Source organism: Cupressus sempervirens, chromosome 11, assembly GCF_028749045.1.
Source record: "Cupressus sempervirens isolate cs-2001-9-10 chromosome 11, ASM2874904v1, whole genome shotgun sequence".
Classification (NCBI taxonomy): domain Eukaryota; kingdom Viridiplantae; phylum Streptophyta; class Pinopsida; order Cupressales; family Cupressaceae; genus Cupressus; species Cupressus sempervirens.
This window is the reverse complement of record NC_143128.1, coordinates 196,979,000-196,996,794: the sequence shown is the minus strand read 5'-3', so window position 1 is coordinate 196,996,794 and position 17,795 is coordinate 196,979,000. Positions and strand designations below refer to the sequence as shown.

At 34.6% G+C, this 17,795-nt stretch overlaps 1 protein-coding gene across 1 annotated transcript in view; it reads left to right on the top strand.

The window, feature by feature from the left end:
• The window catches only part of LOC149528864 (uncharacterized), a 38,621-nt gene extending 27,090 nt beyond the window's left edge, over positions 1-11,531 (top strand). The window contains exons 15-19 of the mRNA XM_089811709.1: positions 3,512-3,594; positions 9,528-9,669; positions 9,801-9,830; positions 10,004-10,074; positions 10,286-11,531. Coding sequence (XP_089667835.1) covers positions 3,512-3,594; positions 9,528-9,669; positions 9,801-9,830; positions 10,004-10,074; positions 10,286-11,219 — 1,260 coding nt within the window. The 3' untranslated portion in view covers positions 11,220-11,531. The remainder of the gene's footprint in view (positions 1-3,511; positions 3,595-9,527; positions 9,670-9,800; positions 9,831-10,003; positions 10,075-10,285) is intronic.
• The last annotated feature ends 6,264 nt before the right edge of the window (positions 11,532-17,795 follow it).

Sequence of the window (17,795 nt, the reverse complement as noted above, 5' to 3'; positions counted from 1 at the left end):
TTGCCTCTCAATCCTTACATTATTTCTTCAAATCAATGCAATTACCTCTCCATGGCTTGTTAAGTTCTCCAATCTTTCTTGGGCTGTTTTGAAAAGAATCTGTGGCTCTTTCTTCCTAGCAACTTCTCAGATATTACAAATGCATGCTTTATACTACAGTTTCCTATCACAGTAATGTTAATCCAGTCAATACTACATTGATTTTCGATTTCCCAAGCCTCATGGCAGAATTTATTTCAATTGCACGTATCATATTATCAGTGGCTTTGCTCAATTGAATCTGGTGAGTGAGGAAAGTCATTTTTTCCCAGTTGATTCTGTGATTCAAATATATTCACCTATAGCCTGCAATTTGCTTTAGGACGTCATCTCAGTATTTTGGAGGTTGTTTGTATGTGTGAAGTAATGAACCCTTGGTAGTAAATCAAATATCAAAGAACTATGTACCTGTGAAAAGTTGCCTCTATGGAGTTAGTTTGTATATGCGAATCCATAGTGGTTATACCAATTCTTGTTCCGAGTGAAATGAGATGACAAAGGCTGCAAATAAAAATTAGAATTTAAAAAAGTCACGGAACATTATGAAAATTTGTTTCTATGTTCTGTGGATCGAACACCACCTTGAAAACCCTTGGTTAAGAATCCAGTTTCTGGTCTGGGGCATCAAGCTCAATTCTTACAGACCCAAATTTTTAAATACTTTATGACAGGCCAAACACCATTGAATTCTATTACAAGAGCACATGAAACAGTGCTTGGGTCACCCCTAGCTGTGAAAATTTGTGAGATATGTTCTGTGGATTGGAACACCTCATGGAAAAGCTCTTGGTTCTAATTTCTTTCTGGGACATCGAGCCAAAGTCGAACTTATCCATCATTTCAAAATGTTATATCATAGGTCATATACTCAATTGCGATTGAATTTTATATGAAGCATAAGCAAACAATGCGTCAGTCACAATGTCTTAAGTGTTTGTTTGGTAACTGTATTACTGGAATCTCATTGGCTAGTTTTGTGTTTCTTTAGGACAAGGATTTCTCTCCTTAATTTTACAATGTTGAGCACCTAATATTGAGCCGCTTTTTGATTTTATGAGAAGCCTGTCTTTCAAATGATCCAAATTAAAAACTACACTGTCTTGTGAAGCCTGTGCTAAACTGGCTCTGTGTTCATAGCAAGAAAGTCAGTAGGGGCTTGAGGACCAATTATCTGTCAGGTCATTGGGAAGAGAGGTCTGAATTTCCTTTTGAGTGAAGTTCTTCCATTTCAATATATATTCATGAGGTTCTTATGATGGATCCTTAATGCAATATGTTGTAGCAGTAGCACGTTGTCTCTTTTTTTGCACCTGTATTATCTGCACCAGATTGTCTGGTGAACAGTCGTTATACCAATTCTTGTTCCGAGAGAAATGAGATGACAAAGGCTGCAAATACAAATTAGAATTGAAAAAAGTCATGGAACATTACGAAAATTTGTCTCTATGTTCTTTGGATCTAATTCCACCTTGAAAACCTGTGGTTAGGAATCCAATTTCTGGTCTGGGGCATCAAGCTCAATTCTTACAGACCCAAAGTTTGAAATACTTATGACAGGCTGAACACCATTGAATTCTATTACAAGAGCACATAAAACAGTGGTTGGGTCACCCCTAGCTGTGAAAATTTATGAGATATGTTCTGTGGATTGGAACACCACATGGAAAAGCCCTCAGTTCTAATTTCTTTTTAGGGATATCAAGCTCAAGTCTAACTTATCCATCATTTCAAAATGTTTTATCATAGGTCATATACTCAATTGCCATTGAATTTTATATGAAGCATAATCAAACAATGCATCAGTCACTATGTCTAAGTGTTTGTGTGGTAACTGTATTACTGGAATCTCATTGGCTAGTTTTGTGTTTCTTTAGGACAATGATTTATCTCCTTAATTTTACAATGTTGAGCACCTAATATTGAGCTGCTCTTTGATTTTATGAAAAACCCGTCTTTCAAATTACCCAAATTAAAAACTACAGTGTCTTGTGAGCCTGTGCTAAACTGGCTCTGGTTTCATAGCAAGAAAGTCGTGAGGGGTTTGAGGACCAAAAATCTGTCAGGTCATTGGGAAGAGAGGTCTGATTTTCCTTTTGAGTGAAGCTCTTCCGTTTCAATCCATATTCATCAGGTTCTTATTATGGATCCTTCACGCAATCTGTTGTACCAGTAGCACATTGTCTCTTTTTTTGCATCTGTATTATCTGCACCAGATTGTTTGATGAACAGTCGTGTTTGAAACACACATTTCCTCTCTGTGCATGACAAGATTTTATGTTTTTCTAACTCCTGCAATTTTCTGCAAGTTTGTATCTGCTGTTAAAAAGTCCCTTTTCACTGCTCCGCATTATCAAAATTTAAAGTTCATTATTTTGATCTCAATTTGATAATCTTAAAATTGAGACACATTAGCAGCTGCCAGATATGACCTCAGTTACCATAGACACATTTGTTGTTATGGAATCAATTTTTTATCTCAAACCTCAATGTATGGTAGAGAGTTTACTCTAAATATTTGTGTGTGCATATGTAGCAAGGCACAGATAAAATGAGCAGATGTATATTTTTTGCAGAAATTTAAAGAACACGTTTATAAAATAAACTAAGGAACAAATTGTACACTGATAAGTAGGAGATGATTTCCACAGCTAGTCAAATTATGATGTGAATATCAGGATTTAACTGTGTGATTTTTGAGTCAAACTCGATGACCCATGTTTCATGAGTAGTGATTCAACATGAATCCATCTCTCATGAGAATAAATTGTACACTGTTATTAGGGTATATTTATCTCAAATAAACTGTAGAGAGAATAGCATTGCTCGTCAATATAAAATAGTAGAATCTTCATAAATGCTGTGAGTAAAAATTGGTGATCAACAAGATATTTGACAAGCCATGTGTTAGTTAAGGGCTAGCTGGTAGGCAACAATGTAATATTCCAAATGTTGGAATTTGTGCATTTAAGATAATATCTTCAAGTTATTTGTCTTATAGATAGTGATGAATAATTTTAAGAATTATGGTTGAAAACCATTTCATTATAATGACTGTTGCATTATTCATGACTCTATGATACCTGGACAGTGATGTATTTATTATAAGAGTAGTGGGTAAAAAATGAATGGTATTAATGAGTGATGAAATTGTTAGATGTACAAAGATGATGTTTCCATCTTGAAACAATCATTGAATTAGAAAGTTTCTAATATTTGCAAGATTTATGATATTGACCATTAAATAATCAAAACAAAGATATTATTCGTGTTGCAAGTTATATGATTTGATTTTCTAAGTGCTTTATATCTTTTAGTAAGTTGTTATCATAATTGCATTCCATTCCTAGAATTGCCTATTGAAAACATCATACACGTATAGCTTGAGATTTTATAATATGTGGTGTAGTTTGATTAAATAAAGATGAACTACCTGGTGTGATAGTTACCTATCTGTTCTGTTGCATTTTATCAGGAAAACCAGAAATGGATGGATTGGGAGTCAACTGTTCTGTCAAGCCGCAATTCAGTGGAGAATGTCTATCAGTGGGCCTGTGGGTAAGTTTTTTTCACCTTTTTGTTAACTTTGGAACCAGAACACAGTTTTAGTGCAAATTATCCTACATTTCATGCATTTCAATGGGTTGAGAAGCGTTCTAACATCTTAGGTTGTTTTAGACATGATTGTCAGGTTCTACAGCGCCCCCCACCCATGTAGAGCTAAATATTTTTTTTTTCAATTGAGGAGATTTGAGCTCAGCATGATCTAGATGCCTGCAACATGGCCATGCAATTATACCAAGTGCTTCCTAGAGCATCAGGCTAAAAATGATAAATCAGTGAAAAAATACTACCATGAGACACCATTAATCCGAAACATCATACACAACCAAACATCACTTAAAGAGACCATAAAAAATAAATACTCCTGAACGGAATTAATTACACTACTCCCTATTGCTACCTTCCACTAGGAGATTCATTTCTTCTGTCAATCAGTTCTTCAACCTACGGCATATTGACATTTCCCAGCCTCCAAATAAATGCCTCTGAACAGGACTCACCGCTCGCTTTCATTAGGGGAGACATGTTGTGTCAACCACCTCTTCGACCTAAGGCATATTGATATTTCCCATCCATCTCTTTGAGATAACGAGCAAAAGAAGCAAAGTGCACTCTTTAATGAAATCTCCCGCCACATATGAGGATAGTGAATAGGTGATCCATAGAAGGAAGGAATCATCTAATCATTGCTTGTTTGCAAATGCCCTTGATAAGGGTGAACATGTAATACAGACAACACAAAACCAACCTCTCCACAAAATGCATGCAGTGCCTACCTTAGACTTCAATCATATATAATATTGGCAGTGTGTGTGTGGATGATGCGGAGCCAACACCTTCAATTCTGTATTTAAATGGTGCACCAACAAGTCAGAGAACAAGTCGGGCTTGGACATTTGAAGGTCTGGTACTTGTACATCTGGAAGATGGTGAAAACAAATTATGATTAAATTTCTGTGTAGTGCTGTTTTTAAGCAGATACCATTTGTAATGTCCCTTTCTAGTCCATTTCTTTTTTTCTCTTAAAGCAAAATTATTATATATCTTATTCTAAAATGATAATATTATTTACATCTCTCAGTTTAACTGAAATCAAAATCATGAGTTTTATAATAATATTCAGGTTTTTCACTTTGACATTAATCTGAAAATGATCTTATTTTGACTTTCTGCTATGTTTATTCTTCTTCCAATTCGCAGCCATTTTACTTTAATGTGTTGCTTGATATCTAGACAAGTTAAGGATTTTCGTCCATTCTCTTGACAGGAGAGATTCAAGGTTTTTGCCCCATGGAGGATTTGTGTCCTCTTTGGCTATAAGATTTATTTTAAGTCATAATATTTTTTCCAATTGATTGTTGTATTCTTAACACGAATATTCACACAACTGCTGTCTTTTGGTACATTATAGTTCAATTTTCATTTGAGTATGTTTTTCTTAGATTGCTAGGAACTAGTGCCAATTTTGTTATTATTATCTCGTTGATGATATTGGAAATGCAAGTCATTGACTTCTTAGTGGCTCACATGCTGCAAGCTTGAATCTTGATGGGGTCATGACATCCTCTTTTCCTAGATCGCTTGTCCTCAAGCAATCACAGGTTTGGAGGCATCTGAAGATAGGAGAATCCCAAATCAATCATGCAGTTTTTTAATTTCTAGATATTGATTCTCCTTGAGATCACTTAGCTTCTGATGTGACACTTTGGCATAACTAGGGATCGAAAAATTTACACCAAGTAAAGCTTCTTTCTTTGTCTTTGGTTCTTTCCAACTTTGTACTATAATGATCTTGGTGAACTGTTGTTACTTGCCTCATCCAGATTACCACTATAGGCCTTGAATATCATAAACCTGATAATAATCATCTAAAGTCCGAGGACAATTTATTGTCCAGTTTACTTTGGGCATAATTACTGATATTGGTTAACAACTCTCTACAACAAAACAACGAGTTGAACATTGGTAAGTTTTGCAATTTGTGATTAGTTTTTTTTTTTCTGTTCTCCAGAGTGGAGAAACACACAGACACTTTTAGCAGACTGTGGAACCAAGAAGAGGAATTCTAAATCTGAAAATCAATTCCCTTCTGGGCAAGAAGTGTATTTATAAATAACTGATTTGGTTGGCTCAACATTTACAGAGCCATGGCTATCTCAAGTCAGAAAAAAGGTTGAGCTTCCTGTATATTAAGACGAGTTAGAACCATGATACACATCTTTGACTTTAAATGCATTGCCCATTTATGAAATGATTTTTTAAATTCTCTTTGTCCACTTTTGAGGTTTGAACATGCTGTTGATGAACCAATTAGAGAGTTACCAGAATTTTGGAGTTTTTCACTCAATTTATTTTCAGCTGTGATATGTATAATGTATACTAACTCTTAATAGTCATTACTGACATGCAAAATGATAGAAAACATTGCATCATCTGTCAATGATGAATTATGTGTATATTTTGTTAATGTTTTAGCCCAGAAATAGAGATAAACAGCAATAAAAGAGCATGAACAGTCCACAAAATACTTAATACATTTATCCCGGGGAAACCCTTCTACGGGAAGGGAAAAACCCAGCCACATCAGCAAAAATGTCTTTTATAGATCATAAAAATATTCAAGTAAATGGCTTTACACTTGATGCTTTTACAATATACCAAGCAATCATATAAATTGAGTGCATACGACCCTTCATCCTACACATGAAACTTGAACATATTTGAATACCAGGATTCCACTGTTTTGTGAAAGGCCATTTTTGTTTGAGTAAAATCTTGGTGTCCTTTCCTACAGGTTATATTGCTTACTTCAATGAGCATCAAGATCTCCAGGAGACAGTATCTATTTTCACTTCAAGTGATGCTGGTTGACAATGCGATGAATGCATCCGTGTTTTTCAATGGCCATGTTGGTTTTCGTAGAGATAAACCAAAAGTCACCTTATTACTCCAAGCTAACCCATCAACAAGTCCATAGTCTTGGAACTAGCAGTTCAGTTGTTCTGTGGTTAATTTCCATGTGGTTGGTTGTATTGGTAAGGAGTTTCTGGTTAAATGTGCAAATCCTACTCATGTCAATCAATCTTATACAAATCATATATCACAATAGCATTGACAGTACTTGCATGTGCCGTTACATGGTCATTTACTTCCATACCTGAAATCGGAAACCTGAACCTTTCACTCAACTTCTGTCCTTGGAACTAGGGTTCAATTGTTACGTGGCTAACTTCTCTAGCTTGGAGCTAGCAGTTCACTTGTTCCATGATTAACTTCCATGTAGTTGGTTGTATTGGTATGAAGTTTCTTGTTAAATGGGCAAGTCCTACTCATGTAGATCAATCTTACACAAATATATGTCAGAATAGCATAACTAATACTTGCACATCATCGTTACATGGCCAATTACTTCCATACCTGAAAATGGCAACCTTTCACTCTACTTCTGCCCTTGGTGAATTGTAGTTTAATGTTAATTTGATCGTGCTTATCTGATTTCAGTAGTGTGAAAGTAGAATCAATTTTTTCAGCATTATCTTGTTGATGATGCTGGCACCAGTTTTTGTTGGCTTTGTTGTCGTTCACATGCTGCACTTCAGATTCTTTCGGACAGTGCATGATATCTTGAGATGCCAGGCTGTGACAGATATAATTGCATTGTAAATGGTGATCCAAAAATGCTCCCCTTAGATAACTGGACCTCATCTTAATGCACCGGTGGTTGATTCTTCATCCCTATCCAAGAAACCAGCCAAAGACTTTGAGCAAGTTAACTATACTAGTGAACTGCAGCCACTGCCTTTGCAATGCTATGGAGAACTGACCTTGCTTACCTTTAAGATGTTGCACGTCTTTGCTATCACTTCACCTTGAGATACGAATTTTCCTTTGTAATGTTCAACTCTTAACAGAGCCAAAGGTTTTCTTTATGGTATGAGCCTTTTTTCATTTTTGTTTGGTTTCCAGCTCATCTTTTTACCATTTTATCATGATCAAATAATAACCTTCCATGATAATTTTCTTGAAATTTTCTTTCAACTCTAAATTTCTTAAGTCCTAAACAATTCCATTTCATTTATGTAAACAGTAAAACGAAGCTGGCCTTGAATCTGGGATTCTCCTTTGGAGCTCCTTTAAACTTCAATTTAGTATTATCTTATAGAGGCGGGTACTGGGTACCAATACCTCTTGACTGCAGCCATTTACTTGCAGCCCTTTGTTTCTTCCAAGTATTAACTGATGTCGTTTAGTTGTATGCTTGACTATATTCTTATTTTTGTTATTATTCTTGGGTAATTTTTCCAGTGATTGTGATTCCAACCATGAGAAAAATGGTCATTTATTATTTTGTAATAAAAATAGGAAGTGTTTTACATTTCCTTATGTTTTTTGTCCAAAAAAAGGTATGAACAACATTTAGATAACTGTGGACATGCTTTGGGTGAAATCACAATGGTGCTCTACAGTGTAAAGCATGCATGTCTTATGGTGGGTACCAGAACCTATAACTGCAGCCATTCACATGCAGCTCCTTGTTTTTTCAAGTATTAACTAATGTGTTTAGTCGTTGATTGTTTTCTTATTGTTGAGATTATTCTTGGGTGATTTTTCCAGTGTTTGTAATTCCAACCATGAGCAGTAAGGTCATCCAAATATTCTTTGAAATAAAAATAGGAAGCGTTTTACATTTCGTTATGTCTTTTGTCCGAGAAAAGGTATGAATAACATTTAGATAACTCTGGACAGATGCAGTCGTTGAAACCACAATGGTGTTCTACAATGTAAAGCATGTCTACTTGGATGCATGTCTTATGGACATGTATGCAACTCTTAGTTTCTTATTCATGTTCATTGTTAATACTTGAAGTCTCGGTTGTCAGGAGGACATTCTCTCAGAATTGTTCTCAATGTCAACTTAGTAATCCTCAGCTTTCAAGATTTTCTCTTTTCAAGGATGTCTCTGTTCCTAAATAGTAGTAAATACTGTCAATCATATCTTCTAATGGATTGCTTTGGCTTTTTTCTTGCTTTGTCCTCTTAACAAAAATAAACTCCTTGCAAGTAGCATTTTCCATCTTTTCTATGAACCACTTAAGCTTTTCTTGCAGCTCTGATATCTTTAAATCTTATTAGACATTCAGGTCTTGTTCTATCTTTCGCTGCAGAAAAGTGAAGGTTTCAATATCAAGTAGCATTTTCCATCTTTTCTATGAACCACTTAAGCTTTTTCTCGCAGCTCTGATATGTTTAAATCTTATTAGACATTCAGTTCTTGTTCTCTTTCTCGTTGTGGAAAGAGTAAAGGTCTCAATATCATCAGCTCATTTTCTGTTTCCATCTTTCCTTTTGTCTTGCTGTATTCATATCTTCAATGTTAAAAAGTGTCAGTAGAGACCCTAAAAAACCGTACTCCAACTACCTGTCCTGTGAACAAATGCGCTTGGTATCCTGTGTTTTCTAAGTCCATTCTTTCTATCGTTAAACTTTCTTCTTTATAATAAGGCTTCTTGTAACATTCTAAATCCATTCTTTCTATTATTAAATTTTCTTCTTTATAATAAGGCTTCTTGTAACAGTATTGATATGTGGCTGTTCAATGGGATTTAAGTTTACATTCTTTCAGGATACTTTGGAAGATGGAGAAGCTAAAGTTGTGATTAGCCGATTTGTTGTTACAGAATCCAAATGTCATCAATTTGCAGTTTCTTCATATTTGCTTCTACTTAGGTCTTAAATTCTAAATTGGAAAGTATAAATGACTTCTTCCCATGTGTTGGATTCCTCCCGTCCTGAGTTGCCGTTGATTATTTTTCTAAATATGTTTAATGCATTTAACTTTCATGTTTTTTGTTAAAATTATCAATTGAACCCATTGATTTCTTTTCTCCTGCCCACTATTTCTCTTATTGTTTTACTGTGAATGGCAGGCGTCCAACAACAGTGCATGAGCGGACTATGGACAGTGATGAAGATGACTTCCGTGACAGAGATTATGATGTGTCTACAATGGCTAGTAACTTAAGTCAAGCATTCCGTTATGGTATGTTTGACAATGAAGATGGTGAAGAGGTAATATTTCAAAAATATCTCAGATTGTTTACAAAGCAATTGCTTTATTTTTGGTTATATAACTTTTTTGTATCCATATGGTAATAGTTCAAACCATTTCATGCTTTTATTTGTTTCCTATAATTGTGCAGGGCCATGGGGTGATTGATAGGGATGATGAGGTATTGTACACTTCACTGCTAAATTTGCACTAGGGGGACTTTTTCTGGCCCATTTTTTCCTTGTCTATGTATGATTTATTATAGTGGCAAATAATAAGTTTTGAAAATTATTCACAGTGGAGACTAATGCAACTTCGTTTACAATCATTCTTCTATGCCACTTGCATTTTCAGGATGTATTTTTTGATGACGAGTCAGCTGAAATGGTGGTTTCCTCTATCAAGATAGCAGAGGAACAGGATAGGTAATTGACACTGCATAAAATCTGTTAAAATTGATGTAAATTAGAAATAACAGAGAAAAAATTGAATTGCTACTTTGACAAATTCTTACATTTGGATGTTAAAATTGCAATAGTTTTTCATTGTTTTATATTTTCCAATTGAGCATGATGTTAGCTAATTCTAGCATCCACGTTCTGTTAATTTGTTTTATGCTTATTGGTTTTTGTGCAGTGGGGGGTTGAGAGAAGCAATGTTTACAAATGCAAATTGGTTTGCTTTTCAAGAGGATAGGCCTACAGAACAGTCTGTGGCAACTTCTCTTGTTTCTTCATCCCCAAGGATAGATGATAGCCAAGTAAATAACACAGCAACATCAGCTAATAGTGGTGGTGGTAGTAGTAGCAGTGATGATGAGGTTGTTGTAGGAGAAGACGAGGATTTGGTTGACACTGACACTTCTCAAAATGCATGTGCTACACAATTTGTTGCAGACTTTGGAAATGGTACAATACCGAATGGTGTAACTGTAGACTTAGAAATGAAGGGAAAGGATTCCTTACATTTAATTGATGATTTATCTCTAGGATTAGAGAAGGTTGGCATAACTGATAATTTCCCCTTCATTCAATGTGAAGAAAGAACTGCAGAGATATTTGGTGTCAAGCCTCCTGATTGGGTGGGATGGAGGGAGACTGCAGATTTTGAAGGCACTTCTGGTAGAAACCCATTCAGTGGAAGCAATCCTTTTGACACAGATCTTGAAAATTTATTGAACACAGGTAATGATTCAAAATCAGCTGTAGCTAACCACAGCAGTGGTCTGGAAATGGATGGTGTATCTGGTAAAAAAATAAATCTGGAAGGTTCTGTTTCAGGACCACAAAGTGAGGTACCGGATGATGGATCAAAGAATAAAATGACTTCCTTGTTTGAAGATAATGTGGAGTTTGTTGGTGTAGAAACGGGAGGAACTCAAAAGGCTATGGAACATGCTCTAAAGGAAGGTATTGTGGGCGAGGCTGGACCAATTAAAGGAGACGCAAATCGTCCACAACCTGAAGTTGATCCTAGAGTGAATGATGGAAATGGCAATTCTATGTACAATGATACGAACTACTGGCGCAGTGACTATAACCCCACAGTGGCCCATGATGATTCTTTGTAACTTAAAGGTGTCTGTTTGTATTCTTGTACATCTCCTTGAGAATGAAAGGCAAAATGTGTAAAGAGCATGTATTCTTTAGTAAGCCTATCTCTAAACTTCAGCCAGATTTGGCTGTACAAAGTGAGGTGCAACACTGCTCTTGTACCAATCCACATGAGTTTGTATGTTTAGTTGGTCCGTTTATTGTTTCTCCCCCTTGGGTGGTCTACAGATGACCTTCATTTCAATCATTGCATGAGTTACTTATGTTTCTTTTGTTCTTGTTTGAATAGTAATTGATAGAATGAATGCTTATTTGTTCTGGATTTGAAACTCTGCTTCAGAACATTAAATGGCCAAGTGAAATAATGTCTCAGTTATAGAAGTTACAGCCCACATGTTCGGCAAGTATTCACTAATAACATTCCATGCCTGTTTTATGTTGCAGTTATTGGGGTACGCATAATTTAATTGCTATTCTCTTTACTGTTTCTGTTCAGCTGTTTCAATTTTAATGCCTTGAAATTGTTTGAAATCTACTAGATGTCAGGACTTTCTATTAACTTAAATAATGAGAACTTTGTTGAGTATTTTGACCTCTCTCTGCACACACACATGGAGTGTTTGGGTTGGATGGTTCAGATACTTGAGCATCCCAATTCCATGAAGGCTGTTGTTTTTGCAGCCTCATGGGGCTCAGGGGCAATCACAGAAATACGAGGATCTCGAATGTTTATTTTGGTGTATAACACGAAAGGTATCTTGTGGATACCCTTGGCTGAATTCTTAACATATCATGTGCAGATTGGATGTAAAAGACTGCTCCCAATATTTGCATCTTTCATCTGCAGTCCCACTGTTGACAGATCTTATACATTTTAAGGAAGGTTGACGGTGGGGTCCAATGTGTAAAGCCAAGCAAGACTAAGTGCTTAAGAGACTCAATGCTTTTGAGGACATGGTATGTCTTCAGCAGAAACAAAAGTTTGTTAAACAACCATCATTACAGGTTCATGGTTGCAGATATGGTTTCATATATCTATAAGTCCAAGGGAAGACTGTCTGTAATTTAATAATTTTAATGCATCAAGTAGTTGGAATTAATTCCTTGGGTTTAAGTCCTCCCCCTTTTACCTCCAAATGAGACTGTTGTAGTATTATCTGTTATTTAAACCTTAAAACCATATTTTCTGTTATTCAAACGTCGAATAAACCATATTTCGAGGATGTATTCTATAAGATTGTTTTGTTTTGTAGTAGGATATTGAATCCTCACGTAATTTTCAATGAAGTTTTTAAGGGTGACATTTTGTTACAGATACGTAATTGAAAAATAAAAAATAGGCGTTAAACTTTTTCTGAATGATTATGTTAGTTATATTTGTTGCTTCAACATATCCAGATACAAATCTTATTCAGGTAAGCTTGCACCATGAAGTGTTCGCTTTTGTTTGAGCCCAATATTCCAACGGCTCAAGTATAAGAATGCATCTAGTTTTTATTTGGAAATACTCTTATAAGTTGCATGGAATATGTTAGATTGCAGACAGGAGGACCAAGCCTGGTTACGAAGCTCGAGAGTGATTAAGCAATGTGAAATCTATTTGAAGTTGGTTGATTTAACTGCCAATTACTGTCAGAGCTCAGCTTATGAGATTGCCAACATATTTGATTACTGGAGATTGTGCTAGGTATCATAATCTGCATTGGTTGTCGGATGCCTAAGACATGTTTGGTAAGCTTGAGAAAGAGACATGTTACTGCATGTTGAAACTTGTATTCTTGATTACAAAATTCTATCATAAATTAGTTGTTTATAGGGTTTTGTGTTGGGCATGCGCATTTGAGTCAAATAATTGATGTAGGTCCAGTTTGTGTCTCTAAAGATTGAATTAAATGAAAGACGTTTTGTATTTTATGAAGGTCTGGAATAATTTGGAGCAACTGTAGATTTGATATAGATTTTTTTAGTGGCATCCAACATTTTTGGGCAGCAAACTTGGCTTGGCATTAATACATTTACACACAGCAACGTAAAAATTACTAGTATATAACAAATAAAGACAAAAGACTAAACTCACTCTTTTCGAGTTGATATCTTATTACTAGTGGTTGTTTACATCAGTATTACATTGGAACTACTTATTAATTTCATTAATATTGTCTTGATCATAATTGATTTTTATGCATTAAACAATGAAATTCATAGATCTACATTGAATTGCTTTTATCCAATGATTTGGGAAAATGACCAGATTCAATTTTTTTAATTTGTTGACACGATATTATTAGTAGTGGTTATTGATGGGAAGTGGATGGTGGAGTTCTCTGAAAATTGAAGCAAATAATAAATTGCTTGCATATAGCCAATATGGGTCTACAGTTATTTTTAGGAAGCAGGAGGCAGGTTAAAGATGGACATAACCTCAAGATGTCTACGGAATTTAATTAATTTGTCATATAGCTTTATGCACGTATTTACTCACTTTCGATTTAGTTTGCTTCAATTCATAATAAACCGTGCATTGAAACTGGTTCAGTAAATTTGTTTTACTTCCATTTCAAAGAAGTATAATTTTATAACACATTGTTGAAGTGAGTCTTAATATATATGTATTTTTTCAAAATTGAAGTGTCTTAATATATATGTATGATTTTTAAATCCAACTTTTTGGATTATCCATAACAATTCGAGCTAATTTTCTTTATTTCAAAGTTTTATTATTATTTAAATTTCACTGTATTAATGTAGCAACAATTTTAATTAATTAATGCTACATACTGTTTGGATAAAAAAAACAATTTTATATTTGTAAGACATTGTCAGTGTAAGTAATTGTTTTTAGTTTATCAAAGAGGAATAATACTCAAAAATCATGTTTTCATAGACTTGTTGCTTGTATAATTGTATAATGGATTATGTATGTAGAGCACAATTTTTTTCTTTGAGAATATCACTACTGGTAACATTGAAGACATGGTTGGAATAATTGAAGCCTAGACCAAGTAGACGACTAAGAGATAAAGGTTTAGTGGTTTCTTAGTCTTAATGTTGGAGTATTTGCACATTTTGAAGATGCACCCTATAGGCTTAAGAGATTGTATATACTTAAGTATAGGTCGTTTGATAGGACATACACCCATACATAGTTTGTTTGTAATGATGTGTATCCAATGTTTTTACTCAAAAATTTCAAGGTTGTTCGACTCTTAAAAAGGTAGATTCACCTTGCAATAAACCCTCGTAGTTGGATAGAGAAATCGTTCACAGTCATGAGATGCTTGAATGTGTTTAGAAGCAAGGAGTTGTTGACCTTGATTTGTAGAATAAGAATTAAGTATGCCCCTACAAATGTATGGATTTATGAACACAAATCCTATATCTTCAATATAGATATGCTTGATAATTAGTTAGAATGAAGGATAGATGAATGTAGATGGATGGAACTGAAGTGAGAGATTTGACTAAGATTGTTAGCATGAATGCTTAAAGTAAAGCAAAGTCCACCAAAATATCTTTCCAATTTTGTAAATTTATTTGCACATTAATCACCTTTAGACAAACCATGTAATATAAGGAAAATATCATGTGGAAGTTGTAAGCTTTATGTTTCAATGTACTTTGATTTTGGAAGAGCTGACAATAATGCTTCTCTAGCATACATGAATGGGTATTTCTCCTCTAGTGAACATGATACAAGCTTTGATTTATCTATAACTACCTTTTCTTCCCTTGTAACCATCGAATGGTCAATTCTCATGCATAGAAAATGAGTCTTCATTTCCTCCTTCCAATTGTCATAGTCCACTATATCAAATTTTAGACCTTGTTTCTTGAATGCAACCATGGATCTCCTTAAGATGTTAAACTCTTCTTCAAGGACTTGATGCTCTGATACCAATTGTTAGAAAGTAAAATCCACCAACACAATTGGTGGTAGTGGGTGGGAGTGAATCAATTGTGTGGTTAAATAAATTAAATAGACCTTATCAAATTTGAAACATATAACCGATAGATGCAACAACCATAGAATGAGAAACATACACAATGATACCATATTTGTTAACTGGGGAAATCCTTGATCAGAGGGAAAACTCCAGTAATATAGAAGTTCTTTGAAAGGATGTGACCCTGTTAGGAGCCAATTATATACAATTAGTACATGTGAGTCCCTATTAGGAGATCTTAAATCACTCTTTGGAGATTCCAACCCTATTATGAGCTACTTCAAACTTGTTAAGAGCTGATAGGAAGTTAACTAAACCCATTGTCCAAATTGCTTCAAAATTGTCTTCACATAATAATTCTTAGGATAACATATCCATGAAATGAATTGACTAAAACAACACCTTTTCTTAGTATGTGAACATTATCATCCTATGCTTTGACCTATACAAATTCGCATCCAAAAATATTAAATTATATACATATGACTACATATGATGATTACAATCAAGGAAAACATCTTTCCTTTATACCAAGTCCTAAAACAATTAATTGAGTTAGCCTTGAGGCTTCCCCAATGTACAATGAGTAATACATGACCTCAATAAGATAATACATCACATGCCATATTACAAATATTACTTCCAAAAATGACATTAAAAAAAGTTGGCTTCCACCGAATAACCCACATGTCACGCTTCACCAATCTTCAACAAATGATCACCAAATTCTGCCACCTCAAACATAGCATCACAAACATCTCCAACCTTGATCTAAGCCCGTTGAACAAACTTTAACCTCATTGAATAGATACATCACAAATAACAAAATTCTGTTTCCTGAAACTTGCTCTGTAACCAATCTTCATTAAATCCACATAGTTAGACATAACATCGAGACACATTCTTGAATTCTAAGTTAAGTCCACAAAACATAACATTATTCTCAGTGACTTCGTTGATCAAAACTTCCTCAACAACTCTGTCTGTCGTAGCATAAAAGTGTATATGTTGACATCAATGACAAACCAAGTCATGCATGCAACAAATAAGCACATCATCTCTCCAAACATACTAACAATCTTCCTTATAGGAATATCACCAACATCCACTAATCTTCCTTAAGCATTCATGCTAACAATCTCCCCTTTTGGCATTGATGGCAACATAGATGGAAAACCATAAATGTCAAAAATCTTGATTTGAATACTCCCCCATTAACATCAACAATCCTCTCCACCATACATATACCATTACTTTCCCCCATTGGATATATCTGTAATACACTTTTCCCTAAATCATAGGTAAGGTTTTTCGTGTAACACTCCATTGACATCTATGACAAAGGCGCCATTATGATAATTTTCTAAGTTCAATCATCTCCAAAATAATCCGCAGAAGACAAAGTGCCAAAATACACTGTTGAAGCTCATGACCAAGATTCCTAGAATGACTAAGTTCAATATATATACTCTCCCTTAGGAGAAGCATTAAGCATCCAATGTAGACATACAAAAATGTTGTGAATATACTATATTGATGCACTCCTTGCATCATTTACTTTGAATAAGGTTGGGGAATGACCCTAAGCACACCTCTATGGTACTCAAAAGTATCAACTAATGATTTAGTAAATATGTATGCAATTTGTTCCTTTTTGCTAACATACTCCAATATGCTCTCTTTCTTTGCTACCTTCTCTCTAAAAATATAGTATTGGATTCTTTGACATACTGACTATACCTGTGTTGTTACCATGAATAATAACAAGCTCAATAAAATCAATTCCAATATCCTTCAACATTTGTTTCATCCAAATGATTTGATTACAATTGTTTGTTGTTGCTACATACTCAACCTTTGCTGTGGATTATGAAATGCAATCTTGTTTCCTGCTTAGCTATTAAACCAATCTTCCTCCTAATGAAAATGCTCCACCACTAGTGCTTTTTCTATCATTGACACTACCTGTCCAATCTGCATTAGTGTATGCACATAAAGTGAAATAATGTGATCTATCATACCATAGCCCACAATCTGACATTCCCTTTAAATATTTGAAAATTCCTTTTATTGCTACCAAATTAGTCTCTTTAGGATTCTTTTGAAATCTTGCCACAATACCAATCACATCAATCATAACAGGTCTTGGATGTGTCAAGTATTGTAATCCTCCTATCATAGATCTGTACCTTGTTTGCATTGTACTAGGAGATTCATCACTTCTTGATAATTTGCATCCTGAAACCATAGGTGATCCACTTGGTTTATGATTCTCCAATCCAAATCTTGTCAATAGCTCCTTGAGATACTTAGTTTGTGATTTGAAAATGCCTTATTCTGAGTTATTTGCAATCCCAAGAAATATTTCATTTCTCCAATTATACTCATCTCAAATTCATTCTTATTTTCCTTTGAAAATTTCTTACTAGCTTATGTTGAAAACAGATTGATAAAAGTATGAGAATGTGTTTCAATCATTGTTTTGTCACTAATGTCAAAATTGCTACTTGTTGGTAAGACAATTGCTTAAATGTTTTGGGTACTATCATTTGTTTGATTGATAAAGAGGATTTGATCAAATGAGTTAATAATAAAACCTAGAGGAAAGGTTGAGTTATGGTATGAAAAAGTACAAAGGTCAGTTAAGAC